Source organism: Trachypithecus francoisi, unplaced genomic scaffold (assembly GCF_009764315.1).
Source record: "Trachypithecus francoisi isolate TF-2019V2 unplaced genomic scaffold, Tfra_2.0 Lachesis_group1, whole genome shotgun sequence".
Taxonomy (NCBI): domain Eukaryota; kingdom Metazoa; phylum Chordata; class Mammalia; order Primates; family Cercopithecidae; genus Trachypithecus; species Trachypithecus francoisi.
Genome location: NW_022681454.1, coordinates 176,670,454 through 176,698,015, shown reverse-complemented (window position 1 = coordinate 176,698,015; position 27,562 = coordinate 176,670,454). Strand labels below are relative to the sequence as shown.

Below are 27,562 nucleotides of genomic sequence, written 5' to 3'. Positions count from 1 at the left end.
ACCGCCGGCCGGACCGCGGGCTGTGTCACGGGGACTGCCAGGCGTACGGCGACGCCGAACAGCGTGTTTGCGGCGTGCGACCCTCCCTCCCTCCCCTGAGAGCTCCGGGCCCCTGACCCCCGGCCGACAGCCGTCGGCGAGCGCGCGGCGTCCGGGCCTCTGCCCTCTTCCGGCCCCGCGGCGGCCCCGCCTCCTCTCCCGACTTCCTTCCCTGAGCGCGGCGGCGGCGGCGGCGGCGGGGACTAGCACCGGCCTGCGCGTGGAGCGGGCACCGGATGGTGGGCGGGGGCAGCCGTGCGGGTACGCTGCCCGCGCGCCCCTAGCCACCGCCGCGTGGCACCGGCTGCCGGGCGGGGGCCTGGGCCGGGGCCGCGGACGCTGGGGGCGCCTCGGCCGGGCTCAGCCTTTAGAATGGAGAATGCGGGCGGGGTGCGAGCGCTCGGGGTCCCGGAAGTCACTCCAGGGTCGATTTCTCGCCGGGTGCGAGGCCGGCCCCCTCGGAGTGCCCCGGGAGGTGGTGCTGGGCGTCTGAACGTCGCATCCCTTCCTGCGCCCGTGTGTGGGGTGGGAATGCCGGGTGTAGGCCCTGGATCAGAGCTGACGGGGTTGCGAGCGGCGTGGGGTGTGCCTGGGACGGTGACCGGATGTGTCTTCCTGAATCGTTGTACTCAATCTCCAGTTCCCTCTGTTTCTACAGCTGGGCCTCAGTCCTCACAGGGCTCTAGTGGGCTTTCAGCCATCCAGGGGAAGGCGCTCAGGGAATTAACAGGACCCTTCCCTCCCCTCCCTCGCCCCCGCCACGTCTCCCCCTCCCTCCTATGCAGTAGGTACTTCTGTAGCACCCCACAGCGATGATGGATGCTGACCCTTAAGCCAGGTGGGAAACCAGGCTGATCCAGCACCTGTCTTTCCCTGTTAGGGCGATTGCCAGGCTTCTCAGATTTGGGGCAGCGTAATCAGTGAGTGACCATGGTTCCCAGCACCGACCCTCCACTGCATCTAGTCTTAGACACTGCCGCCCTGCACTGTAGCATGTACCTAAACAAAGTGTGCAGCCTGAAGGAGAAATTTTGGGAAATCCTCGCCTTCCTTTAGATCACATTCCTTGCCTTTCTCAAGATTTCTCCATGTTGCCCACCCTGTTTTTGTGTTGTCTTCCTTCCTTGCCCTTGTTTCATTCCTTTTGAAAGCGACCAGTCCCCTGAAGTTCTAGGACCCCCTTCGTGGGCTCTCCCTGTTGTAGACAGCCTGTGCTTGCCCCTGGTAAACTAAGTTCCAACAACCTTGCTTTAGGAGTAGCACTTGACATTTTTCATAGTTTCTTCTCATGCAGTTCATTACTCAGAGTTGATAACTTCTGTCCCATCTGGAGTAAGGAAGGGAAAGGGAAGGGAAAAATTATCTGGTGAATATCAGAGTTGGGAAGGCTTCAGATGTTTTCTTTGAATCCATCTGGCATGGATAATAATCCTGTGTGGTTTAGGATAAGTTACCTAAGTTCTCTGAGTCTCTGTAAGGTGGGATGGCACTGTCTACCTTAGCTAGGAGTAAGGCTCGAGTGACATGATGTATATAAACTTTAACAACGTCTGGAATCTATAGATGATCAATAAATATTTCTTATTTCCACCCTCTTCCTGTGCAGACTCCGTTTTGTAAGGGAGACAGGTAAAGGACAGAACAATTTGTAGGCTGGCATAAAAAATCCTATGAGAAAGCAGTAAATAGATAAAATATTTGGGAATGTGAAGCTGTGGGTGCCAAATTCAAACTTCTGAAATAGGAAATTTTAAGTTTTTACTTAAGGCCAGACACTGTTTAGGGCCCATGTGTTGTGATTTGTGATCGATAAATGTAGCTAAAGTTGCCCATGTGTAGACATCTAAAGGTTCAGTGTGGTTGGGTTGAACTGGAAAACAGACTTACTAAAATGCTTCCTCTCAACTTCTGCTTTGTCACGCTTTTCTTCTAGACCCAACATGAGTGAAGTTACCTGCAAGAAACGGGATGACTATTTGGAATGGCCTGAGTATTTCATGGCTGTGGCCTTCTTATCAGCACAGAGAAGTAAAGATCCAAATTCCCAGGTAAATGAATTTCCCAGGAGAATGCTTAGATACTCCCAGGCAAAGAGATTCCTGCACATGAGCAGAAAGGGGAGATTCAGTGGACACCTGTCAACTTGAAAGTGCAGGGTCGGTCTGCCTTTTGTGCTGCGTTTCTGCAAGCTTACTTCTTCCTGTGAGACAGAAAATTGTCACATGCTATTGTTAACTGCCCCTTATGCCCCTTCTGGGACCCGGGGTGCACTTTCCTTGGCTTATGGGAGCTGCCACAAAAAAAAACAGGCAAGGAGATCGACAGCTCTCAGCACCTGTAGCAGCTGTGCATCTGTCTTGAGTTCTGCAGTCCCTCTGGTTTTATTCCCTGCTTCCCCAGCAGCAGGCTAGCCAGTTGCAGGCACCAAGCCGTTGGGCATGTTTCCTTCTAGGTCGGCGCCTGCATTGTGAATTCAGAAAACAAGATTGTCGGGATCGGGTACAATGGGATGCCAAATGGGTGCAGTGATGACCTATTGCCTTGGAGTAGGACGGCAGAGAATAAGCTGGACACCAAATACCCATACGGTAGGGCATGTTTTAGATCCCATTCTGTGACATCCTGGCGGGTGCCTAATTAAGAAAGTTGGTCAGAAGATGATGATCTCCCTTTTGTCATCAAGAGCTGGAAAGAAAAATATCCTACTGAACTACCCCAGTTTCCTGGCCTTGTCTCTTAAGTTCCAAAGAGAGCCACGGAGAGAAGCATGGTAGTGATCACACAGGCTGGCCCTGAGATCCGGGGCTCTGCTGCCTGTGCTGGGCCTGGCAGGCTTCACTGGCAGCCTGCTGGCTTGCACAACACCAGAGCATTGATAGTCGGCTTCTCTGCAGACGGTCCCAGCCCCTTGCAGAGATAGCTGAGGGATGTGCATGGTGTCTCTGCAGGTTCTTTTTTTACTACTCGGAAGCAGGGTCGGCTAACCAGGGGCTGGCTCGGGCTTTGGTCTGATGAGAAGCAGGCTTCATTCAGCCCATGTGCCTGATGAGAACATCTGGCTCAAGCTCATTGCTGGGAAGCGAGAATCAAACTGTGAACTAGACGTCAGGAGATGGAGGATCCAGTTGCTTCCTCCAGTCAAAGGAGATGCTGCAATTTCACAGTAGGCTGTGATCACACCAAAAGCCAGAAGTGAGGCTGGGCACGATGGCTCATGCCTGTAATCCCAGCACTTTGGGAGGTTGAGACGGGCAGATCACCTGAGGTCAGGAGTTCGAGACCAGCCTAGCCAACATGGTGAAACCCCATCTCTACTAATGTTGACATTCTAACATAGACATCTACTAAAAATACAAAATTAGCCGGGCATGGTAGCAGGTGCCTGTAATCCCAGCTACTTGGGAGGCTGAGGTGGAGGTTGTCGTGAGCCAAGATTGCGCCACTGCACTCCAGCCTGGATGACAGAGCAAGACTCTATCTCAAAAAAAAAAAAAAAAAGGAAAAGAAAAAGCTAGAAGTGTGGACCTGTAAACCTTTGGCTTGACTGTCTCTGGATTTTCACCTTGAAATTAGCGAAGGGTGCTTCTTAGAGTTTGTTGCCTGTCTGAGCCCCAGGGAAAACTCCTTCAGAGATTGCCTGGGAGGGTCCAGCCACAACTTTACTTTTCCTCGTATTCCTTGGAGAATATGCAACTAATGCTGGAAAAGAGGCAAATCATGCTGCGTATGCAGGTTGCTGATTTTTTGTAGGGTTAGGTCCTGTATTTTATGCCTGAAAATGAACAGACTGGCACTGTTGGAAGTTAAAGTAGAGTAAGGCCATCCAAATGGGAAAGATTGTGCCTTCAGGCCAAGGCGTGATGTATGACCTTTCTTCTTTGTTGACTGTCCTGGTAGGTTTTCCTCTGGGTTTTTCTCATGAGGAATTCCAAGTCTACATTTAGTCTAATTTATAAATTTTTGCTAATGTTCCTGAACCTCGATCATGTTAAATAAGCCCCATAAATTTCTTTCTAAATTGCCTAGGGGCAACTCCTCCATGTTTGAAAGAAAAAGGAAAGACGTACCTGGAGGGAGAGGAGGAATTGAGGACTGCAAAGCAGTCTGGGTTTCCAGGGTGTGAAAAGTAGTTTAGGGATGAAGGAGACTGAATTGTCAGATCCTTGATTTAACCTCACCCCTCCCTCGTAGGAGTGGGAAGAGAGGATCGGAGGTGGGGGAGGGTAAGACTGTCTTCTCAGCCCAGCTTCAGAGCTGGTGGTAGTGGATGACTAATTAGAAAAATGCGCTGACTCAGAGAAACTTTTTGTCATCCTGATTTTGATTCTATAAGCTTTTGATGGTAAGAAAGAAGGGAAGTGATTAGCTGTTTTTAAGTCCATGCAAAGATAATTTTTCACAGTGTGGTTCAATGTCCCATATAAAAATGGTGAAAGTGGAGGGTCGATATGTTAAAGATCTGCATTGAAATGTGTGACGGCCACAGTCAATATTTCACCGAGTCTAGACAGTGAAATATTGGCCCTTGTGCTGGACTTCGATATGGAGGAATTCTGGGGGGATGGCAGTCTGTCACACTCAAGCTGGTGCAAAAGATACCCGTGGTTGGACAGTGCAGAGGGGTCCTGGGTGGGCACTGAACGGGCCTCCCAATGGGACCTGTGCCTTCTTCAGTCACTGAGAGCCCCCAGCAGATCTGTGAGCTGTGACCTAGAAGCCAAGGGCTGTGCAGTCCATTTGCAGCGCCTGCCCCACACCCCAGACTTCCCAGCACTCCTGACTTCCCATGTAGCTGATTTTGTTGCTTATGAGACACTGCCTTTTGTCCAAATTGAGGAGAGTGCCTTTCATAGCCCCTTTCTAGAGGGAATTTTTTAAAAACCTACATAGGTATTTGTCCAACTTCACTGATTGTTTTTTATTGAATAGCTGCTGAGCTTTTGGGCACTGGTTGTCTGTCTGCATTATTTTTTATTATCCATATGATACCTCTAGGTTTTCAAAGCTCTTTGCCGTTACTTATCAATTATTCATTTATATGTAGCTGTGTTAGAATGTCGACAATTTTCTTTCACGAGAGTAAGCTTGTAATTTGATGTACCATAAAAGTTGTAGAAGGTATTAAATGGTTTTTAAAGACATTTAGTATTACTACCGCCATAATACAGTAAAGATAGGCTTTAAGTCTAAATGACGATGACTGTGTATAAACTGCATACTTGTTGTCGTCTCAAGGATTTTCAGGCCACAGAGAAGTAAATGTTTGGTTTGCCTGGGATGTCACAGAAATGTTTGCTGATAACTGACTCAAATGCAAACCCTCTTTTTTTTTTTTTTTTTTGCTTTTAAGATTTTCAGAATTAATTTAAAAAGCAAGGGGATCCTGCCTTGAGTTGGATAGCTCACCCCGTTCTTTCCTCATCTGCATTAATGGCGACTGAGCTGCTGTAGCAGGAAGGGTAACTTCATAGGTGATGTGTTACTGCCTGTAAAGGAGCTTTAGAGGTTGCCTTGAGTTCTAGACAGTGATTTTTAACTCTTTTGAATGTACAGGACCCTCTTTTAAATGCCAAAAAACTTCCAGGACCCCTGCACAATGCTACATTCTTAGTATCTTTTGAGTAAGAAACTCCACAATGACAAAAACTACTTTGTATCATTAACATTTTATGTTAATCTGAACTTTATTAATTGGATAGCATTTATGTATGTTTGGGGAGAGTTTATGTATGTCCTGGACACGGGATTTATCCAGCTGTGGATATGCTTGGACCCCTTGCAATACCTCAGTAGTGTCTCAGGATTCTGTGCCCACAGGATCTAAGCCTCCTCCTTTCTTGTAAGTAACTTCTATAATGTCACACATGCAGGGTGACATCTCCTAATTCCAAGGTCAGTGCTCTTCCTGCTACCTCCCTGTGTCTCTCCTGTGGGGCACAGGAATTCAGCTGTACTGAAATGCCAATCATCGTCTCATTTTTTTTGCAGTTGATCAGACTGAGGCTCCCATAAAATAACTCCTCAGAGATCAGGAGCTCGGGGAGGGGTGGCCTGTGCCTGGCATCATGCAGAAAGCCGGCATGGCTCACCAGCGTGGCTCACCAGTGTGGCTCACTGGAACATTTCTTCAAAAGGGAGTGCAGTGGACTGAATGTGTCTCCCCATAAATTCACACGTTGAAACCCTAATTCCGATACGCTGATATTTGGAGGTGGGGCCTGGGAGACGTAATTAGGCCATGAGGGTGGAGCTCTCCTGAGTGGGATTAGTGCCCTTCTAAAAGGGACCCCAGAGAGCTCAATTACTCTCTTTCCATGTGCAAGGATAGGAGGAGAAGATGACTGTCTGCAACCCTGAAGGAAGACCTTGCCGGAAGCTAACCATGCTGGTGTCCTGACTTCCAGCCTCCAGAACCGTGAGAAATACATGTCCATTGTTTCTCAGCCACACAGTCTATGGGACTTGGTTATAGCAGCCCAAGGGACTGTGACAGGGAATGAGAATTGTGTGAATTTGAGTTTACCAAATAACATACAACTTAATACTGCTTTATTAATTGCATAAGTCAGAAGTCATTAGTCTTGATTGACGCCTTGTGGGGAGTAGGGAAGCACGCAGTACTTGTAACGTAATAGGAAGATGGAGCTTTTCCTGGGCTGTGTCTCTAGAGAGGTATTTTTAAAGGGTGTTTTTGTTCTTCCAGGCTTGGGATCAAAACTTCATAAAACTATTTTATTATAATGTAGTATTAATGTGGAAAATGAAAATTCCTTCCGCTAAAGAAGCTTTTTATTCCATCCTTCTCCTGAAAAATCCAAAAGATAATATGATGTCAGTAACATTAAGTGGCAGGAAGAAGGCAATGTTATTATACTAAGAATCTTTTCAGATGAATGACAATTAAAACACCAGGAAGCAGCAGATTTATCTAATTTACCAGATTAAAAAACTTGGGAAGATTTTTATTTTCTTGAGGGGATGGGTGTTGCTAAACCCGTGATGAAGTATTCGTTTGACATTTTTCGTTCCTTTTTCTTCGTGGAATTCATTACAGTGAAGCACATTTAATCAAAATACCAATTTTATCAAATGGAGGTAAAATACTCTTGGTGATTCAGATATCACTCTTTCCTTGGGTTTTCATAACCAATTTTGATGACATAGTTTACAAATTAGAGAGTTGGAGAGTTCACTTGTTCCCGTTGTTAAACTTAAGGGAATTTTTAGTAATGCTTGCCACACGTATCCAGCTGCCCAGCACTTGCGGCCTTGCTGATTTCCGCTGGCGAAGGACTCTGGGTTTTGGTGAGTGGCTCTGTGCTTGGCCTCCTACCCCGCCCAATGGACCAGGGAGCCAGGATTGCTTGGCCTGCTGCATCTCACTGCACCAGGGAGGGAACCATAGGGTCTCCACATCCCCAAGAGTGGGGGTTGGCCTCAGTCTGAGTGCATTGGGCAGAAATGGAGATGTGGCTGTTACCCGAGTCAGTTCCTATGTCTACAGGGATACCCTAAAAAGGATGTAATGCTGGGAAGGCAAATGCTGAAAAACCTGGAGTTAATTAAGGCGAAAGAGTTCAGCAGAGCATCTTAAACACCTTTGCCAGTGTGGGGCAGTGCTTCTTTAAATTCTCTATTTAAATTTCCTCTTTATTTTTCAGACTTAGGATATTGTTAAGCATGCATAGATGTCACTTTTGTGATTACTTAGCCATTTACTTTACCCCCTTGAACACTGACATTTTCCTGACTGCCATGCATGTGATATATTTCTTTGGCATCCAAAAGGTTAGTGTTGAGAAACTAATTTATCAAGAAGTTAGGAGGCTGATCCTTCTTCAGCTGTGACTTCCTCACAACTTGTAAGAGCTTCTTAGTAATTAAGATCAAATTTGTTCTTCCAGTCCTGAAATTGAACGTCCTCTGGTTTTGTCCGTCAGCCCATGAATTTGATAACTCGCCGTTTCTTTTCCTGCAGAATTGAATTTCACTTATAGCTTCCTGCCGCTCCTCCCCTGCCTGGCCATCTAGGAGTTGTGGCCCGACAGCAGGTCTAATTAGGGACTTTTATACAAAACAACTGTTATAATCGATGGAAAACCTTTGAACAATTGCATAGGAAAGAAATGAAGTAGATTATTTTTAGGAATCGAGGGCAAACTCAGGCGTGACTGTGTGGGGTTTTAGATAAACAGAGGAGCACACCGGTGTGTTTATGACACTTCTCCCACCCCCTAAAATCAACCAGCTCCATGTAAGCGTGTTTTACTTTAAGATATAATTGTTTATAAACAGTTTTCAGAAAGGAATAATGATATTTTAATATAATTTATTTTGATATTTATGTATTTTTATAGTTACAGAATTAATTATTTTTAAAGTGCTAGAGTTTACTCTTTCATTGTGAATACCTACAAAAGACATATAGTAACAAAATAACTCCTCGTTCTGAAGAGCACATGTTAGGAAAAGCTGAAGTGTTTGGGGATTGGACCTACCCATGAAAATACACATCTGTGTCTCCTTTCTAGAAAAAGTGATTTTTGAGTCCGTTCACCTCATAGAAGTTTGAAATAAAACTTAATGTGAGGTAGTGGTTCCAAGGTTCCCAGAAGTAGGCGCAAGTTTATCTTTGTACTATAATCTCGCAAGATAAAAGGTTTGTTGAAAAATGAGTAGCCTTGATAAAATGTCAGGGGCACATGCAAACTAATTTAGAAAACAGCTGTATTAAGTATTTGAGCACATTAATGATCTGAATGCAAATGGATATTCCTTCTTTATTGCTGCTGCTTTTTTTTTTGAGACAGAGTCTCGCCCTGTCGCCCAGGCCGGAGTGCAGTGGCTCGATCTTGGCTCACTGCAGCCTCCGCCTCCGGGTTTCTGAAGACTTTTTAAAATCTGGATAGGGATATGCATGTCTGTAATACACACATAAGTTAAGTAAAGCCCCATAGTGCTTAAAACAACAATTGGCATATTCACACAGAAGAATCCTGGAGCCGCCCTAAGGAGCCAGAGGGTTCCGGGTTTGCTATGTGTGTGCCCAGTGACTGTGGGGTTGTTAGAGGCGTCACCTCACATTCATTTCTCAATATTTCTATGAAGTAAATTATCACTGAAGACCCTTCCAGTTCTCTTATTCTGAGGAAAAATATAAGTATGATAGCTTTGATGGCATTAGATTAGTATCTTTTTCTCAGCTTATGGAGTTTTGAAAGTGTTCTCGGTCAAAGCAGAGCTGTAAAAAGCTGTTGGAGGCAATGCCACAGGGAGAATGTGCATGTGTACTTATGGATAAATTAATAGAAACAGGCTCCTTTCCCTCCCCCCTCTAACGATTAAAGTCTGGTGCAGTTCTAAGATGAATATAAACCATATGGAGATAGGATGCATGAATAGGAGGGGACAGTCAGACTGTAGGTTACTCCACAGACATGCAGATTAAAAGACATTGGATGAGAAGAGTTTGGATAACAGCAATAAAGAAAAAGATCCTAGCCAAGTATGGAGTGCACACCTGTAATCCCAGCACGTTGGGAAGCTGAGGCGGGTGGATCGTTTGAGCTCAAGACTTCAAGACAAGCCTGGGTAACATGGCGAAACCCCATCTCTACAGAAAATACAAAAATTAGCGAGGTGTTGTGGCGTGCAACTATAGCCCCAGCTACTCCAGGGGGCTGAGGTGAGAGGATCGCTTGAGCCCGGGAGGCCAAGGCAGCAGTGAGCCAAGATTGCACCACTGAACTCCAGCCCAGGCAACAGAGTGAGAGACCCTGTCTCAAAAAAATTAAGAAAAAGATCCCATGTCTAAGTGAAAAAAAGTGTATGATTACATAGGACACACTGAAAACTCTTTGGAGACAAGACGTTAAGACCAAATAGAAAGAAAGGACTTTAGAAATTCCTTAGAGAACGAGTCAGCATGACAATATTTATTCAAACGAGATACTTGAGTGGCATTGGGAAATCCCTGTGATAAATGCAGGATACTGGTGAAAGCAAGAGAGTTGCAATGCAAGGGAATGGACGCTCCCCTCTGCTGACACTGTCTGAAGGGTGGGTGCCAACCAATTAGTGGAGGTGTAAATTTTCTCTGTGCTTCTTTCAAATGATAGATGCCAGAGTAAATTTAAAATATTGACTATGATAACTGAGCATGAATTTTTTAATTCTGCAATTAAAAGACTTTGTTCGAAATGCCATTAATTTTGAGTTTAGGTGAATAAAGGGAAGCAGAATTCTTCTGTCGTTTTTCCTTCTACATGTGAGTTACCACTTTTTAGGAATTCAAATAAGTACTAACAAGTCACCTATTCTCTTACCAGTTCCAGTTGTCTGCCAGTGATGGGATGTTCTCTGGAGTCATCTTCCTTTCTTTTTAAAACTGTAACTCTGTTTTATAAAGCATTGGAGTTTTCCGACACTGTCACATGCAGTCATTCGTTCACTGAGCAGACACTTCTAGGGCATTTATTATGTGTTTTCCATGCCAGGCACTCTGCAGAGGTCAACAGAATGCCACGGGAGGGACTCTGTTTTTGAAGAGTTTGCAGACTAATTGTGGAGGAGGTAGACATTAATGAAATAAACAGATGTGATTGAATATTCCTTTCTGAGGTAGTCACTTTTTTTCTTTTTTAGTGAGACAGGGACCAGACACTGAACCTGCCAGCCCTTGATCTTGGACTTCTCAGCCTCCAGAGCTGTGAGAAATACATTTCTGATGTTTAGAAGCTACAAATTTATGATATTTGTTAGAGCAGCGCAAGGAAACTAGGACAGGTTTTGTGGACGAACTGGACTGTTTTGGGGCAAGAGTGGAAACAGGGACTCGCCAGCCGGGAGGTGACGCGGTGGACGATGCGAGGGCCTTGGAGGGGGTGGGTGCTGGGGCGGGAGAGGCTTGACTGGAGATAGGGTATATTTTAGGGGCAGCATCAAGAAGATGGCATGATAAAGGGTGGGAGAGGTAGACTGACTTCCCCCAAACAGTTGTGGCTGCAGCAGCTAGACAGGCATACTGAGGAGGAGAAGCAAGATTTTGGAATGATCAAGGAAGATTTAGACACCTGAAGGCTGAGGTGCCCGTGAGAGCTCCGTGCAAAGGGTCAGGTGGTCAGGTGGGTGTATGAGGTGGGGATTAGTCCAGACTGGCTATATCAGGTATGTCTGTGTCAGTGTCAGGTATGTCAATGTCAGCGACCTGGGTGGCTGATCAAGGGAGCATGTGCAGAGGAAGGAGGAGTAGCTGTGGCTGAGCCCTGAGGGCTCCAGCACTTAAGGTGGTTGGAGAAAGAAGGGCCCATGAGAAGGAGCACACAGAGCAGTGTTTTAAGAAGGAAGGCCTCACTTTGGGAGGCTGAGGCAGGCGGATCATGAGGTCAAGAGATCGAGACCATCCTGGCCAACATGGTGAACCCCATCTCTACTAAAATACAAAAATTAGCTGGGTGTGGTGGCGCGTGCCTGTAGTCCCAGCTAGTCAGGAGGCTGAGGCAGGAGAATTGCTTGAACCCAGGAGGCGGAGGTTGCCGTGAGCTGAGATTGCACCATTGCACTCCAGCCTGGCAACAGAGTGAGACCTTGTCAAAAAAAAAAAAAAAGAAGGAGGGCCTGTCAGCTGTGTCGGAGGCTGCCAAGAGGCCTAAGATGAAAACCTGTCCATGGGGTTCAGCAATGTGGAGGTCAGAGGTGATACTGCAAAGTACAGTTTCAGCCAAGTACAGTTTCAGAGGAGCAATAGGGGTGGAAGCCACGTTGGAGCCACTTGAAGGAGAACAGAGGGTGAGATGATGGGGACAGCTTTATTTAGATTGGGCTTTGGGATGTGTGGCCGAGAAGAGAGCAGAGCAGTGGGGTGGTAGCTGGAATGGAGATGAGGCCACGGAAAAGGTTTGCATTGTTTGTAGGATGGAAAAATCTGGTTTTGGCTTTGGATTTTGCTTTTCTGCAGCAGACGTTTGTTTGCTGATGGTAATAGTCCAAGACAGAGAGTGAGATAGAGATATCTGGAACAGAGGCAAGGTGTTCAAGGCTGTGAGGATCGGTCTCTCAGACACCCTGGTTGGTAATAAGAGGAAGGACTGAGGGGGGCGGTGGGAGGACAGCAGACACAGGGTCCTGGAGGGAAAGGCAGGGTGTGATCAGTTGCAGCATTCTGGTGAAGGAGGAAGGAAGCAGGACCACCGGTTGAGAGAGCTGGGAGCTGGAGCTTGGACGCTGGGAGGAGAGAAGAGGTGATTGTGTGGGGCGGGAGAGGAATGTCTTAGGAATATAGGGCAGTGTTAGGAGCTCACATCTTATTTGAGAATCCCGAGTTGGGCTGTTGTTCTCCATTTTCTACCTGCCGACACAGGGTCAGTGCGCTGCCTGAGGCAGGCCAGGGAGAGCTGGAATTAATTAGAACACATCCTGACTCTTCTTCCAGTGCCCAGTGCTCAGGCCCAGTTTCCCTCTAAACACTATTAACACACAAAGGAGGCTTCTGAGCTCCATAATGCATATCTGCATCACAGTACTATCAACGCTGATTAGTGCTCTGTTTCTCTTGGTGCTTTTGCCACGCATTTTAGGCGTCACGCGTGCATTTCACATGAACCGTGGGAAGGGAGTTGGCATGGCCTAGCATGGATGCAGAACAGCTATTTCCACATCCTCCTCCTCCTGACCTGATTGTGCGCCCTTAGCACACAGGGAGGCAGCGTAATTAGAGTTCTGGGGCTTTATTACCAATAATGGCCGTACCGCAGTCAGAAATCTCTTTAGCCCTGAGCACTACCACTGGGGCTAAGTGGCTCCCCTGGGCGCCGTGAGTTGTCACCTGCAGCTTTAGCAAGAGGCAGCGAGGAAGGGGGCAGGGATGGGGAGCAGAGTGGGAGAGAGGGAAAGAGAAGTGGGTATTCTCGTAGGCAGGCTGCGTTGGGCAGGCCAGGACAGCCTGGTTTCAGGTGGGCACAGGTGGGAGAGCGTGAGAAGCACTCACATGTAGCAAGTAGCTCGTCCGTGCTGTGCTCTTGACAGATGTTAGTCTTCGTAAGCGTTCCTGGAGAGGGATTTTTCTTTCTATTTCTCAGGTCCGGAGGCTGAGGCCGAAGAAGATGCTTGACTGCTAGGTTGCGGGCAGTGTGTGAGGAAATGGTAGGGAGGAAGCAGAGGAGACAGGCAGAACCAGGGGTCTCCAAGACCCCCGAGTGCGTTGTCGCGGGAGCGGAGACGGAAGTTCTTGCCTCCGCCTTCAGGACCCTGGGCCGTGGGCAGGGAGATGGATGCCGTGGGTGTGGAGGCTCCCCTCAGAGCCTGCAGCATGGGGCTGCCTTTTAAGCGAGTGACCCACCACTTTCTCCCCAGACCTTGGTAGAATTCCTTTTCACTGTCATTTTCTTCCAGCAGAGACCTCCTCTCTGGACACAGGTGGAAACAGAACAGAGCCCACACATTTTCCAGGCATGCGGCAGGTTTCTTCACATCACCCCTGCTTCTCCTCTTTATTTTCACACACAGACTTACACTGTCATGCCTCTCAGGTGGAATCATGTGTCCCTCCGTGGCAAGAGGGCTCAGTTACTTTATCTTCTGAGTAGAAAGGCCACACTGTGCCTGGGGCTGGGCTGGGGGCAGGAGTGTCTCGATTCCAAGGACAGGTAGGCTGTGGGGTGCAGCGGGATCGGGGAGGCAGAAGCACTGTCACTTGTTGTCTCTGATCAGGAAGACCCCGTTCCTGCCAGCCAGTCTCTTTCTCAGGAAACAGGTCCGGTTCTGAGTACTGGTGACAAAGGCCCAGTTTGCAGAGTTCTTTGGCGTTCACACAGCATTTTCCTGCGGTGTCCCTCACTTGCTGCTCATGCGACCCTGTGAGATGGGAAGGAGTGGCTATTGTTATTCCTATTTGTAGCTGAGAGAGGCTGGAACTTGAACAAGGTATTATCTTTGTGTACGCACATCCTAGGATTTAAATCCCTTTGTTCTGAAAAGACATTTGTAATCCTAATACATTTTTCTACAGAAACATGTTACTTGAAGATTCAGTTCCCCTTGCACCTGTGAACAGTGCCTGGAACCCCCGTTTCCCAGATTTTCTCAGCACTCCTTCAGCAGTCCTGCTGTGTTGCTTTAGCTTGCACTTGGGCCGCTGCTGATTTCCATGCTGGGGCATCTGCAGCCCAGCTTGTGTGAGCTCTGCAGGGACCAGACCCACCTCCATCCTGCAGCCTACACCCAGCCCTGTTAGCTCTCCACCCGGCACGGGTCAGTGTGCAGACAGAACTTACCAGAACATACCTGGGAAACTGCGAGAGTTTTAAACTGTGTTCTCTTCTTGCTCCAGCCCTGTTACTAAGGGCTGCTTCCCTAGGTGGGGAACAGGGCTGTGTCTGAGCAGGCTTAGAGGGACATAGGCTTTGGAGCAGTCCAGCAGGCTGGAAGGAGGAAGACAGGGCCTGAGCCAGGAGAGGGGTGAGGCACCGAGAGGCTTCCCTTGTGTACCTACCTTAGAGAAGTGATGTCTGCTGATTTCTATATGGTGCTCCCTTCCCCAGTTCCACCTTTATTTCAAGTCATTTGAAAACCCTGATAATGAGCCAGATTGCTACTTTACTAATAGGAACTTCATGCAGGAGAGATAAGATAGAGGGGTGACATTATTTGGGCCCAAACTCTAGAAATCTTTGCTTTAGATTTTGCGGAAGCCATAATTGGGAACACTTGATAGGCTTTTGGGAGCGTGTCTTTGGTGGGGGTGGGTGGGGGGCTTCATTGTGGCGGCTATTCTGTTGTTAAATTATTGACGTGAAGGATAGGTACTCCGGAGGCTGGCAGTGACATATGAGGCCCTGTCAGATATCTTTCAATAATTAAGAAACAAGTAGTTGAAATTCCATTTTAATGCCAGAAGCTGTGAAGCAGTTCCATAGATGGATCAGTTAGAGGAGCAAGTGTGTTCCCCATCCCTCCGCGGAAGTTTGCATCAGGCACCTGTGGGCAGCGGGGGCCGGGGCAGGGGTGCCTGTGCTCCCAGAGACAGCGTGTCCAGGTTTAGCAGCTCTGATAACTGTAGGTCCCCAGAAGTAAAAACACTTAGGCCCTAACTTCAGGAAGTAATGACAAAAAGCTTTGTCATCAGAATGGAAGTAGAAGATCCTGTAAATTACTACTGAGTTTTTTTTTTAATGCACAGGTCAACCTTGAACTTGGGTATGCCATTTCATGTCACTTGTTAATTGCAGGGTGGGAACCCAGTAGAAATCATAGAGGGCGATGCTTCCCACCTTTTCATTCCAGAAGGCCGTGAGCAGACGCTTCTTGGCTCGAGTCCTGACCCTTGTCTTGTCAGTGAACAGAACTGTCCGTGCTCTGAACGGCTCAGCTTGGGGTGGTGGCAAAAGGCGTTGCAGGCCTGTTTTCAGTGGCAGCAGGCGCTCCGTGCCTGGCCTTCTGACCCTGACCCTAGCAGGAGCCGCCACACCAGGCTGCCACCTGTTCAGGTCGGCCTTGGCAGAACAGCCCTCAGGTCTAAGGACATCGTTTTCTTTAAGGAAAATCCTGTGTCACTAAAAATGAGTTCTGAACTAGATCAGAATCTTCATTTTCCTGACTCCAAATTTTCTCCGGCCCCAGTAGTTCCTGTCACGTCACCATAGCAGATGAAGATCAGTTGACAGTAGAATAACACTATCACTGCTAAATTATTTGGGCAGCAATTAGAATTTGTTTAGCATTATTTAGGGTTTTTAAACAAACCTATCTGAGTAACCTTATAATACTACTGTCTAAAATAGATATTGTATTAGTCTTATATCAGATGAGGTGAAAGTCAAATCTATAAAACGCTGAACTCTTAAATCTAACCAAGGATGGAATATATCCTGTTAATTTGTCAGACTTCTAGAGAACCGCCTACATGAGACAGTAAGAATTAATCAAGCCCTAGTAAGAGAGAATTTGAAAAATACAGTTTTCTAATTATACAGTCTCTTCTCCATGGTCCAAGGTTAATGCAGTTCTGAATTCTGACAGTTAGTAATAGAAAAGAAAAAAAAAAAAAACGAAAGCATATGAATTCTCTTATAATTACTTGAAACAGAGAGTCTCTTCTGGCAATCAAAGACCTTCTAAGCATTAATCTGATATTTTCAACATTTGATTCTTTTCCTTTTAAACAAGGCTGGGAATAACTGGAGAGTTGTATGTCACTCTTTGTGCTTATCCAATATATATGTAGTGTTTGCAGATTTAATTTACTTATTGCTTAGGTGTAAATGTGTAATTCTAGGTTGAACATTTTATCTTTTTTTCTTTTCTTTTTTTTTTTTTTTTTTTTTACAATTTAGACTAACTTATGAATACTTCCTAGATACTGTATCTTTGAAATACTTGGTTCTTATTCCTACTACTAATATAAAAACTCACAATTACTTCTTGGTTAGTTTTTGCTCTCGGATATATTTGTAGCTCTTGCTGCAGTTCATCCAGGCAACACAACAAAAATGTTCACTCTAGGGAAAGGTGAATTTATTCCTTCGTTTATTGCTGTCAATATCTGTGGTATGTTTATTGTACAGGTTGAGCATGCCAAATCCAAAAATCCAAAATCTGAAACTTTTTTTTTTTTCTGAGACGGGGTCTTGCTCTGTTGCCCGGGCTGGAGTGCAGTGGCGCAAACACAGCTCACTGCAGCCTTGACCTCCTGGGTTCAAGTGGTCCTCCTGCCTCAGCCTCCCAAGTAGCTGGGACTACAGGTGCATGCCACCATACCTGGCTAAGTTTTTTTATTTTTAGTAGAGATGAGCTGTCACTATGTTGCCTAAGCTCTTCTTGAGCTCTTGAGCTCAAACGATCTCCCTGACTTGGCCTCCCAAAGTGCTGGGATTACAGGCATGAGCTACTGTACCTGGCCCAAAATCTGAAATCTTTGGCACACTAGCGTGATACCCGAAGGAAATGCTCATGGAGCACTCTAGATTTTAAATGTTTGGATTGGGGGTGCTTACCTGATAAGTATGATGCAAATATTTTAAAATCTGAAACCTGAAACAATTCTGCTCCTAAGCATTTTGGATAAGAGGTAATTAACCCATAGAGGAAAGGTACGTGGAAGCCCCAGACCACGCAAAAGAAAAGGCCTGGGGAGAAGATGGGCAGTTATGGCCAGACTTCAGATTTCAGGCTTTTACAGGCGGGTCTGGTGTCTGAGACTCTGAACAGATGCATTCTTAGTCAGTGACTGGCCGGGTGTGATGGCTCACACCTGTAATCCCAGCACTTTTGGAGGCCAAGGCGGGTGGAATGCCTGAGGTCAGGAGTTCCAGACCAGCCTGGCCAACATAGCAAAACCCCGTCTCTACAAGAATTAGCTGGGCATGGTGGCAGGTGCCTGTAATCCCAATTACTTAGGAGGCTGAGGCAGGAGAATCATCGCTTGAAACTGGTAGGCGGAGGTTGCAGTGAGCTGAGATCGCGTCATTGCACTCCAGCCTGGGCAAGAAGAGCAAAACTCCAAATTCAAAAATAAAAAGTCAGTGACTATGGGAGAAAAATCAAAAACCAGTATTTTACCTTGGGAAGTGCCCACAAAGGCAGGAAAAATAAAAGGACCTACAGAAAAGTAAAGTTGAACACAAGTGTGTGGTAGTCCTGAGAGGTTTTAGAGTAGAGAGGAGTCCAGAGAGAGCAGATGAATCCAAAGGTTCCAGCCCAGAAGAGACCTTGGGTTTTCATGACGAGACCCTCCAGTGGCCTGTGGAGCTGGCTCCCATGAGGTCATCAGACCCAGCTGCGCACATTGCTTCCCAGGTCAGCTGGGCGCACTGCTTCCCAGGTCAACTGTGTGCATTGCTTCCCAGGTCAACTGGGCACATTGCTGCCCGAGTCCACGTCATGCTGGGAGTGGGAGATTGGCTGTGTGGAAAAATGCCTACACCACGGAAATTGGCAGATACGTGGTGACCCAGCAAACACAGTTGACACCTGAAACATAATTTTTAGGAATAGTATTTAACCTTGTGTGTGGGATCCATTCTGATCTCTATCCTTCCCTTCTTACCTGTTTCATTAAAACAGAAGAAAAAGCTGGTGTCACTCACTGAACTGATTTCATGACCTGCAGTTTGAAAAACATTGTTTTAGAGAAAACCGGAGATTATGTATGCTTTACAGAGTCAGAAGACAATTATTATTATTATTATTATTATTATTACTCCTATTATTTGAGACGGAGTCTCACTCTGTCGCCCAGGCTGGAGTGCAGTGGCGCGATCTCGGCTCACTGCAACCTCTGCTCCTCCGGGTTTAAGCAGTTTTCTGCCTCAGCCTCTGGAGTAGCTGGGATTACAGGCGCACGCCACCACACCCAGCTAATTTTTTTGTATTTTTAGTAGAGATGGGGTTTCACCATCTTGGCCAGGCTGGTCTTGAACTCCTGACCTCGTGATCCACCCGCCTCGGCCTCCCAAAGTGCTGAGATTACGGCGTGAGCCACCGCACCCAGCCAGAAGACAATTATTTTAAAAATAAATTGTAGTAACAGTTGTAAATAGGATGATTTCATCTTGAAAGGAGGAAAAGAAGAGTCCTAAAAGGCTGACAAGATGACCTCTCTAGACTAAGGACTAAGTTTGCATGCTTTCAGGAGAAGAAAAACGAGCAGAGAGAAGCGGGAGTCGTCAGAGATGGAGGGAGGGAGGGGCTGGGAGCACGGCCTTGTGTTTGCCTGGGGAGAGGAGGCCGTGTTTTGATAGTGAAAGCTGGTTTTAGAGAAAGTCACCTGTTCTGGAGGATTGAGGAATGAAACTGGAAACCTTAGGAGAAAAGCACAAACATTGGTTGTACTTGGTATTTTTTAAATTGCTTTTATTTAGTTAGCTGGAAATGCACTTTCCCAGATCCACTGTCACTCCTGCAAATTACAGGAGTGCTCAGCCACCCTGTTGAAGGTCATCCAGCTTCCAAGCAGCAAATTGGACCTTGATCCCTCGTGCTGCCCCTTGCTGCAGAGCTCTTTGTCCACACTCACTGGCAGAGGTGGAGAGTGCAGAGGGGAGGATGCTTGGCCTATGGTGGTCTGGCCAGCCAGGGCGGGCGCCAGCTCGTCACAGGCCAGGCAGGCATCCAGTGCTCTTTGTGGCCTGAAGTGGATTTGGCAGGTGCCTGTTATTTGATCAGTGTCGATGGCCAGTCGACACAAGTAAATGAGTTCCCAAACTTGACTCTGACCCACCTGCTTTAAACAAATTGGAGGAAGTCATCAAGTTCGTTTCCTCAGTTTCCTCTCTGAGGACAGTCTGGGGGCTGAGGCCTGGCTGAGTCCAGTCTCCTTGGGTGGAACAGGCCCAAAACGAAGTGCAGGGCGGCCTGGGGGACAGCGAGGGTCAGAGTTTCAGAGCTGTGGAGATCCTGGAGCTGAGAGACGAGTGTCAGCCACAAAGGTGAAGCTGGATTGCAGGACCACAGCAGGCAGCAGCTGGGAGCTGCGAAGTTGGCGGGGCTGGGTTGTGGCCTCAGGTGCTCCTCTGGGCTGGGGCTTCTCCCCTCAGCCCCGCAGGTGCAGGCCGGGCAAGCCGGTGATATCAGACAGGGCTGAGGGGGTCTGGGGAAGGGGGCAAGAACCAGCAAGAGAGACCAGGGTGGGGTTGATCTTACACCCTCCACTGAACGCTTGAGTTTCCTGTTTGTCAGTGTCCAGTCTTATGTATGTGGGATTTTGGATTGTTCCTTTTAGAGGCTCATGAGTGCTCGACACACTATTGTTCATATTGCCCAGTAGCTTTATATCTATATATAAACATGTATATATGGGTGTTAAATATTTATCAAATGAATAAAGGAGGAAATGCAGATTCCAATTGATGGTGCCATTAAAAGTCCTCTTAAATTCAAATATCAGAAATATGCTCTCCCATCTAATAAATCATTTTTGATGGTGCTGGTATTAATATTCAGATATAATATATATGTTCTTTATATTTTTTTAATTTAATATTCAGATATAATATATATTATATATGTATTTTTAACAAGAAGCTTTACATTCTTCATCTTGTGTTTTTTTGGTTAAAAGAAAAGAAGTCTGTTCATAATCTTGTGCATTATTTCTATAAATCGCCCTCTATACACAGGGATGTCAGATGCTGCCGAAGAGAATCTGTTTCATATGGTAATTTCACTAATGAATCCAGACCTATACTGTTACATTTTGCCCCAAACTGCGTGGGATGAAGTAGAGGAAGCTCGTTGCAGTTGGTCTGACAGTTCTTAGAGGATGTTCTCATAGTGTTTCATAACAGATGCAGAGGCTCTGTACTTCTGAATGTTAATACCAGCGCCATCAAAATGATTTATTAGGTAGGAGAGCACATTTCTGATATTTGAATTTAAGAGGACTTTGAGTACTTCCCAACGTCACCATCAATAATCGGAATCTGCGTTTCCTCCTTCATTCATTCGATAAATATTTAACACCCATTATGTTCATGGCATCACATTAGACTCTGGGGGAGTTACAAAGAACCTAGGCTGGGCTCTGCCCTCAAGGGGGAAATAAAAGAAACAATTACATGTAATCATTTTTAACACCAAGCAGCGTGAAACCCAGTTCTGGAGTATCCTGGTCACAAGGGGAGAAGGGGTCACGGGAGACCCTCCAAGGCCAGCGCCCACGTGGCCACGCCTTGCACCTTCCCAAGCAAGGGCCCTCGCACCCTTCTCTTGTCTTTCCTTGTCCTCCCATGCTGTCAGGGTTTATGAGACCTGCGAGTCTCGGGGCATGGCTCTGGTCACTGTGGCCAGCGAGGATTATTCTCTGATGGGCTGTGGTCAATGAAGCACAGCTTATCTGCCTCTTTCGATTTTCCTGCAATACCAGGAGAGACTGCTCAGTTTTAGGCAGGACTGAGACCTCCTAAAACATGGAATTTGTAGACAAAAATGATACTTCCTAACATTGCCTGGGAGAGCTTTTGGTCAGCCTTACGCCTGCAACATTGCGTTGCTGCTGGGGGACCCAGGGACACAGAGGTGGCTGTGGCTGCACGTGAACATGGGAGGCTGGCTGGGGAGGGTGGCCAGGCCTTCATCTCTCTGACCCAGAGTAGGTGCTCAGTAAATGATCAGCGATGAGGCAAGTGAGTCAGGACTGAAATGTATGAGCATCATAAATTGAGGCCACTGTTCATTTAAAGCCTCAAAACTCGTGGAAGAAAGTGTTACGTGTGGAAGGTTGGCGGGCTGCAGAGGGTAGGGGAGACCTTGAAGATCCCCATATTTATATTCTAGGTGGTTTGTGTGATGTGGGCCATGGCCACATGTCATTCATTAACTCATTCGACACATACTTATTTTAGCACTTGTGTGCATAGCATATGCTGGGATGCCAGGGGAGCCAGAGAGCAGTGCTTCCTTCCGGAACTCGTCTGTGCGTTGGAATCACCTGGGGAATCGCTTACAAGTTCAAGCCCAGGCCACAGCCCAGGCCATCACACTCTGCAGGCAGGGGGCACAGATCTCTGTATTTTGGAAGCGCCTAAGGGTGTTCTGGTATCAGAGAGGTTTGCAAGTCACTGCCGTTAGGAGTTTATAATAGAGTTTTAGATAACACACCCAGGAAAATTCAGTAACGATACAAGACGGCCATCCAGAAACCTCCTGGGCAGGATGAGGGAGTCAAACCCAGGTCTGTGCTGTGGGCACCACTCATTCCCACTCAAGGAGGACGTCCCCTGTGGATTAGGGAGTGGGAACATCTAGGCAAACTGGACCTGGGGTATGCATTGCCTTTGCCCGGTTCAAGAGAGGGAGGAAGGGGATCCTCTTGACTCTGAACTCAGGCAGGTCCGGATGTGACCCGGGATCACGGGTGGAATGGACTGGTCTGTCGAGAACTCAACTAGTCATTGCCATTGCAGTGGATGAATGTTTTTCTTATAAAAGACAAACTGGGCTGGGCATGGTGGCCCATACCGGTCATCCCACAGCTTTGGGAGGCCAAGATGGGAAGATCACTTAAGGCCAGGATTTCAAGACCAGCCTGGGCAACATAGTGAGACTCCATCTCTACGAAAGATACAAAAAGTTAGCTGGGCTTGGTGGCACGTCTGTAGTCCCAGCTATTTGGGAGGCTGAGTCGGGAGGATCACTTGAGCCCAGGAGTTCAAGGCTGCAGTGAGCTGTGATCATGCCACTGCACTCTGGGTGACAGGACGAGACCCTGTCTGGCTGCTGGCGTTTTTCCTTGTGCGTATGTGGGCTGAGCACAATGTGGTAAAGCAGATCTCTCAGGATGGACACGCTCAGCTTCGTCACTTGTTGATTCTCTTGCTCTTAAAATCCCCTAGCCCTCTTAACGGCCACAGTGAACCTGCCCGTGTGTGCACGTCAGCACACCAGTGAGCCAGCTCAGGCGGGCACTTTCATGCCCCAGGGTCTTGTGGAGCCGCGAAGTGGAGCTGCGCTGAGGGTGGGGAAGGCACGTGACCTCGCCGTCCTGGCCGCTCTAGGTGCCTTCAGGCCTCACTGCTCATCAACAGCCAGACCACGTGGGCCTCATTTGGTATTCTTAGTACTTGCCATTTCTAATCAATTTTTTTACTTGAGCCTGTTATATGTTATTTCAGAGCGGGGAATGGAATGTGTTAACACTTAGTAAATTCTTCAGCCGCCGCAACCAAAGTTTTTCTTTCTTTCCCTTTCAAACCCACAGTATGCCATGCCGAGCTGAATGCCATCATGAACAAAAATTCGACCGATGTGAAAGGCTGTAGTATGTATGTCGCCTTGTTCCCTTGTAATGAATGTGCGAAGCTTATCATCCAGGCAGGTAGGAACCCGGTCTTTTCATTTGTCACATTTGCATTGCTGCCTGCTCGCCAGTAGCTCGCTGCTGATGTGTTTGATCTTAAATTGCCATTGTTTCGATCTAAATTAATTGCACTATCAACTTTGCAAGATATTTCCCGTGTTTTGTTTTTGAATGGTGCCAGGTATTCTAAGACTAATTGCATCCTCTGTGATTCTTAGCATGTTTTTAATTTAGTTTGCAACTTCTTAAACTGCAAGCTGCCAAAAAGCAACACAGGCGTTGCATATAATTACTGTCAATTTACTATTCTCTGACATATTGTGCATAGATTGGGGGGAGGGAGAGAAAAGAACTTCTGTCCGAAACAGGGTCAGCTGGGAGTCTGCGTATGAAGTTTTAATTTGTATTTAATACATGGTAGATATTTGAGGATCTCAACATACTGTGGCATATAAATGTCGTAAGACCCAAATGGCACTACCTTCAGGTTTTCTTATGTTACAGTTTCCATAAATCTACACCATTGTATTCTGAATATTTCACCTTTTTCAAACTGTCACATCTGAGATTCAGCTACACTTTGTCTCCATAAATCTCTCGGCTGGAGATTTAAAGACTTACCATGTTTAGCGAGATGTGTGGTTTAAAGGGGCTGTTTATCACCAGCCCCGTGGATCTCAGAGCAGAAGCGGTCTGCTGGTACTGAGGAGTCGCGTGGGCTCCCTCGCTCTCGCTGTCGCCGTTCCTGGGAAGCTCTCCTCGCGGTGCTCGGGTGTGGAGGCGGCAGCGGGCCTGTGGGCCAGGCAGTGTGGGCCCCACGCTGCAGCCTCCCCTCCCTTCAGAGGCTGGTGGAGCAGCAGCCTTCAGCGCGGGGCCCTTGGGATTCCTGGCTCCCAAGTTAGCGCTGCCTGCTGAGATCAGGACAAGAAAACAGATCTGCTCTCTGTAGAGCTGGTTCGAAGTGGTCTGCAAAGCCATGCTGGGAAGCACGGTGGTGCCCACCTCTGAATTTGCCAGCAGCCCCCACTCCCTCCATTAGTCCTCCCACTAGTAAGAGAAGCTACCTTGTGAATAAAGATGATTTGATTACCTTAGTAAGGGAAATTGGTTAATCGGATCAAGGCTTGACTACTTGACATGTTTTCCCTTTGCATTTGTTTAAAAAAAAATCCATAAAGACTGGAGGGAAGATTAGATATAATCCGCCCTCTGCTGTATTAGAAAGAAGGAGATCTGTATTTCAGTGACTGGACACTGTCTGCAAGCACACTCGGAAAAGGTCATTAATCATAGACACTAAAAGTGCTCCAGCTGCTTCCGCCTGTCTTTTGCAGCATCTGCATGTGTGTATACTAAGGGAGCTCCCATTGTTACCTTACAGGTATAAAAGAAGTTATTTTCATGTCTGATAAATACCATGATAGTGACGAGGCAACAGCTGCGAGGCTCTTGTTTGATATGGCTGGGGTGACGTTCCGGTAAGCAGGGAGAACGCAGGGCAGGGGGGTGGTGAAGGCAGATGAAGCGACTTTTTGACCTTGTCTCCTCCTTGTGTTGCCTGACTTCCACACTTGGAGGTGTCTTTAGAAATGCAAGGGCATAAGAATTTAAAGACTCTTATAGGGGTAGATATTTAAGAGCAGTGACAGGAAAATCTGAAGACAATTTGTTTAATGATTGTACTTTAATTTCAGTAACTTTCCAGGAGTTAGACTAATTATTCAAGTAGTGAGAAGTGTAAACATTCACAAGTTTTATAATAGGAACGCCAAACCTTGGTAAATTTTGCAAATGTAACAACTCTGGCATAGAAAATTTAGGATGAAAGTAGCCTGCCAGATTGAAAGATTGGGGATTCTTTTTTTTCTTTTTTTTTTGAGACCAAGTCTCGCTCTGCCACCAGGCTAGAGTGCGGTGGTGTGATCCTGGCTCACTGCAACCTCCACTTCCCAGATTCAAGCAATTCTCCTGCCTCAGCCTCCCCTGCCACACCCAGCTAATTTTTTTGTATTTTCAGTAGAGACGGGGTTTTACCATGTTGGCCAGGATGGTCTCGATCTGTTGATCTCATGAGCTACCCACCTGGGCCTCCCAAAGTGCTGGGATTACAAGTGTGAGCCACCTGGGAATTCTTTTTACAGCAACATTTTGCATTAGATTTGAAGTCTTACGGGTTTTATGATTGTCTTTGCTAAGAAAAGGTTGTGAGGTATATTTTACTTGCAAGGAAGCTCAGCCACCTTTAATTCATGGCAGAAAATTCGGTTGGGACTCTATAGCTTTCCAGCGCTTCATGGTATTGGCGTTCAGCAGCAGTGGGACCATTGTCATGGGTGACGTGCCTGGCCCCTTGTGCTGGTCATTAGGAATATGGCTCAACATATCTCATGAACTCAACTGTGGTGCTTTCTGTGACTTTAAGTTCAAATTATTTACTTACTCTCTTGTTCAGTGATTTTTAAAAGAATTTGTTTTGTTCCCAAATATTTTCTGTTTAATTGTTGTAGAAGTAATGAGGAATGAGTGAAAAGTTAATGAGCAAAAAAAAAAAAAAAAGAAAAAGTTGGTTTATTTTATGTTTGCATTATTAGAATGTAATTTGAAAATTCCTCCTCACTAAAGGTAGTCATTTTTTTGCTATGTATAAGTGGCAAAAGAAAATTTACTATTTTTTTTGCATTAGAGCAACTCCAACTTGGCTGCTGAAATTTTCTAGAAAATAAGATACATCTAATGGGAAAACTAGTAATCAGATATCATGTTGTGCAGCTAACTTGTTAGAAATCCTTTGACTCTGGCCGGGCGCGGTGGCTCAAGCCTGTAATCCCAGCACTTTGGGAGGCCGAGACGGGCGGATCACGAGGTCAGGAGATCGAGACCATCCTGGCTAACACGGTGAAACCCCGTCTCTACTAAAAATACAAAAACTAGCCGGGCGAGGTGGCGGGCGCCTGTAGTCTCAGCTACTCGGGAGGCTGAGGCAGGAGAATGGCGTGAACCTGGGAGGCGGAGCTTGCAGTGAGCTGAGATCCGGCCACTGCACTCCAGCCCGGGCGACAGAGCGAGACTCTGTCTCAAAAAAAAAAAAAAAAAAAGAAATCCTTTGACTCCCCACTAAATAGCTGAAAACCATACACACCACACCACCGCACGCATCTTTTTTGTCTTAGTCTTTTCAGGTCCGTGTTTCTCTCTGTATGCTGCACTATAATTGGCTCCTGTAGAGATAAAGTAGCAAGTGAATCCCAGGACATTTTTTTCTCTGCACAGACAATACGAGTTAAGCCAAAGTAAACAAATTGCTGTCACTGCTCACCAGATAATAACTGTATTTTGGTTTTGCTTTTTTTTTTTATTTTTAGGAAATTCACACCGAAGTGCAGCAAGGTTGTCATTGACTTTGATTCAATTAACAGCAGACCGAGTCAAAAGCTTCAGTGAGTTACATCTCCTTGAATCTCCAGAAGATTGGGATTATCCTCTTCTAAGAAGCTGCTAATGCCTTTCATCTTGAAGTTACACATAACTCTTTACTAGCCAGTCCGGCAAACGTCGACATCTAAAGAATATAAAGCCTCAAATCTTCCTTACTGTCTCTCCTGTCACATGGAATCTGCATCTGTTTGAACTATTGATTTAGGGTTTAAAATAGGGGAGCCTGTGGTGGCCTGGTGCACCGGGCTAGAACAAGGGCGCTTCCCCTTCCTGTGTCCTGGCTGGCTGGGATGCTTGTGGCTCTTCAGAGGAGCATCAGCTGTCTGTCATCCGCTGCAATCCAGCAGCCTCTCTTCACTGCTACAAGTGCTGGAAGGACAAATAAATAATTGTTGTTGTGTTCTTAGCGGGGACGAGCAGACACACTGATCTGAACATCTGGCCCAAGTGAAGCATGGCATATAGTGCCCTTGGAAGAAAATTAGGCCTCAGATGACAGTAGCATTGAAGTCTTTGCTGCCGAGTTGAGGGAAACCCCCAGCCACCCTCCTGGAATCTGAGATCGGGCGGCACATCTGTTCTGACAGACGAGGAGCGGAACTGAAGCAGGAATACTGCCTCCATCCCTGCTCTCCCGCTGCACACAGGGTGGCGGCACGTTATCCCTCTGGGGGAGGGGCCCCCTGTTGTTTTGGCTCAGTTTGGGTTTGTTGGTCACGTGGAGCTCTTCCATTTCGTTTAGCTGAATAATGAGTTGTTCCTAGAGGACACAGCCTGTCTCTCCTTGTTATCCCCAAAGCCCATGCCCTGCCGTGGTGGCAGCTGGGGCTGTGGATGGGAGGGGTCCCCGGTGTGGATGTGTTGTCCCTCCTCCGCATGCCAGCGTGGTTCATTTACAAGCCCCTCTGCAACTGGAGAGAACATTAATTCCTGTCCCGGAAGTGGATTGTGAGAAATTCCGCCCACGTGGAGACAGTTTATTGCAGCACTATTGGTGTTCAGAGCTCCTGTGTGCCCTGGCCCCAAGCCTTCATCTACACAAACATCACCTTCCTAATCACCGCGGCGGGGGGAGCATGTGGCTGTGCCCCTTTAATCTCATTTAATTTTTATTAAACATACTCAGTACCTGTGTTGAGAAAAGGCTTTCTTTATCCTAAAGATTATTACCTTTTTAAAGTGCTCTTATATTTTCATGAGTTTTTATTTTGTCTCTGAGGTTTTGTATTCCACATTCTAGGGTATTCTGTAATTTGGCTCCTTACCAACATTAAAATCTTATTAAAATCTACCTTACCA

General features: G+C 46.7%; 1 protein-coding gene across 5 annotated transcripts; it reads left to right on the top strand.

Annotated features, from left to right (window-relative positions):
* DCTD (dCMP deaminase) lies at positions 1-27,562 on the top strand. Of its 5 annotated transcripts, none has more exons than XM_033215754.1 (6): positions 1-278; positions 1,973-2,087; positions 2,492-2,627; positions 22,730-22,846; positions 24,210-24,306; positions 26,191-27,562. In XM_033215754.1, the coding sequence occupies exons 2-6, from the start codon at positions 1,980-1,982 to the stop codon at positions 26,267-26,269; spliced, it is 537 nt and encodes a 178-aa protein (XP_033071645.1). In that variant the 5' UTR covers positions 1-278; positions 1,973-1,979; the 3' UTR covers positions 26,270-27,562. The 5 variants fall into 5 exon arrangements, with proteins under 5 accessions (XP_033071645.1, XP_033071648.1, XP_033071649.1 ...); XM_033215757.1 differs by having other exon boundaries at positions 103-300; XM_033215755.1 differs by having other exon boundaries at positions 179-268.

Bases quoted from the DNA above. Each gene is read 5' to 3' on its own strand.
- DCTD (XM_033215754.1), top strand. From the start codon at position 1,980: ATGAGTGAAGTTACCTGCAAGAAACGGGATGACTATTTGGAATGGCCT. The intron at 22,847-24,209 runs GTAGGAACCCGG...GTTACCTTACAG, and splicing joins GAAGCTTATCATCCAGGCAG to GTATAAAAGAAGTTATTTTC. The intron at 24,307-26,190 runs GTAAGCAGGGAG...TTTTATTTTTAG, and splicing joins ATGGCTGGGGTGACGTTCCG to GAAATTCACACCGAAGTGCA.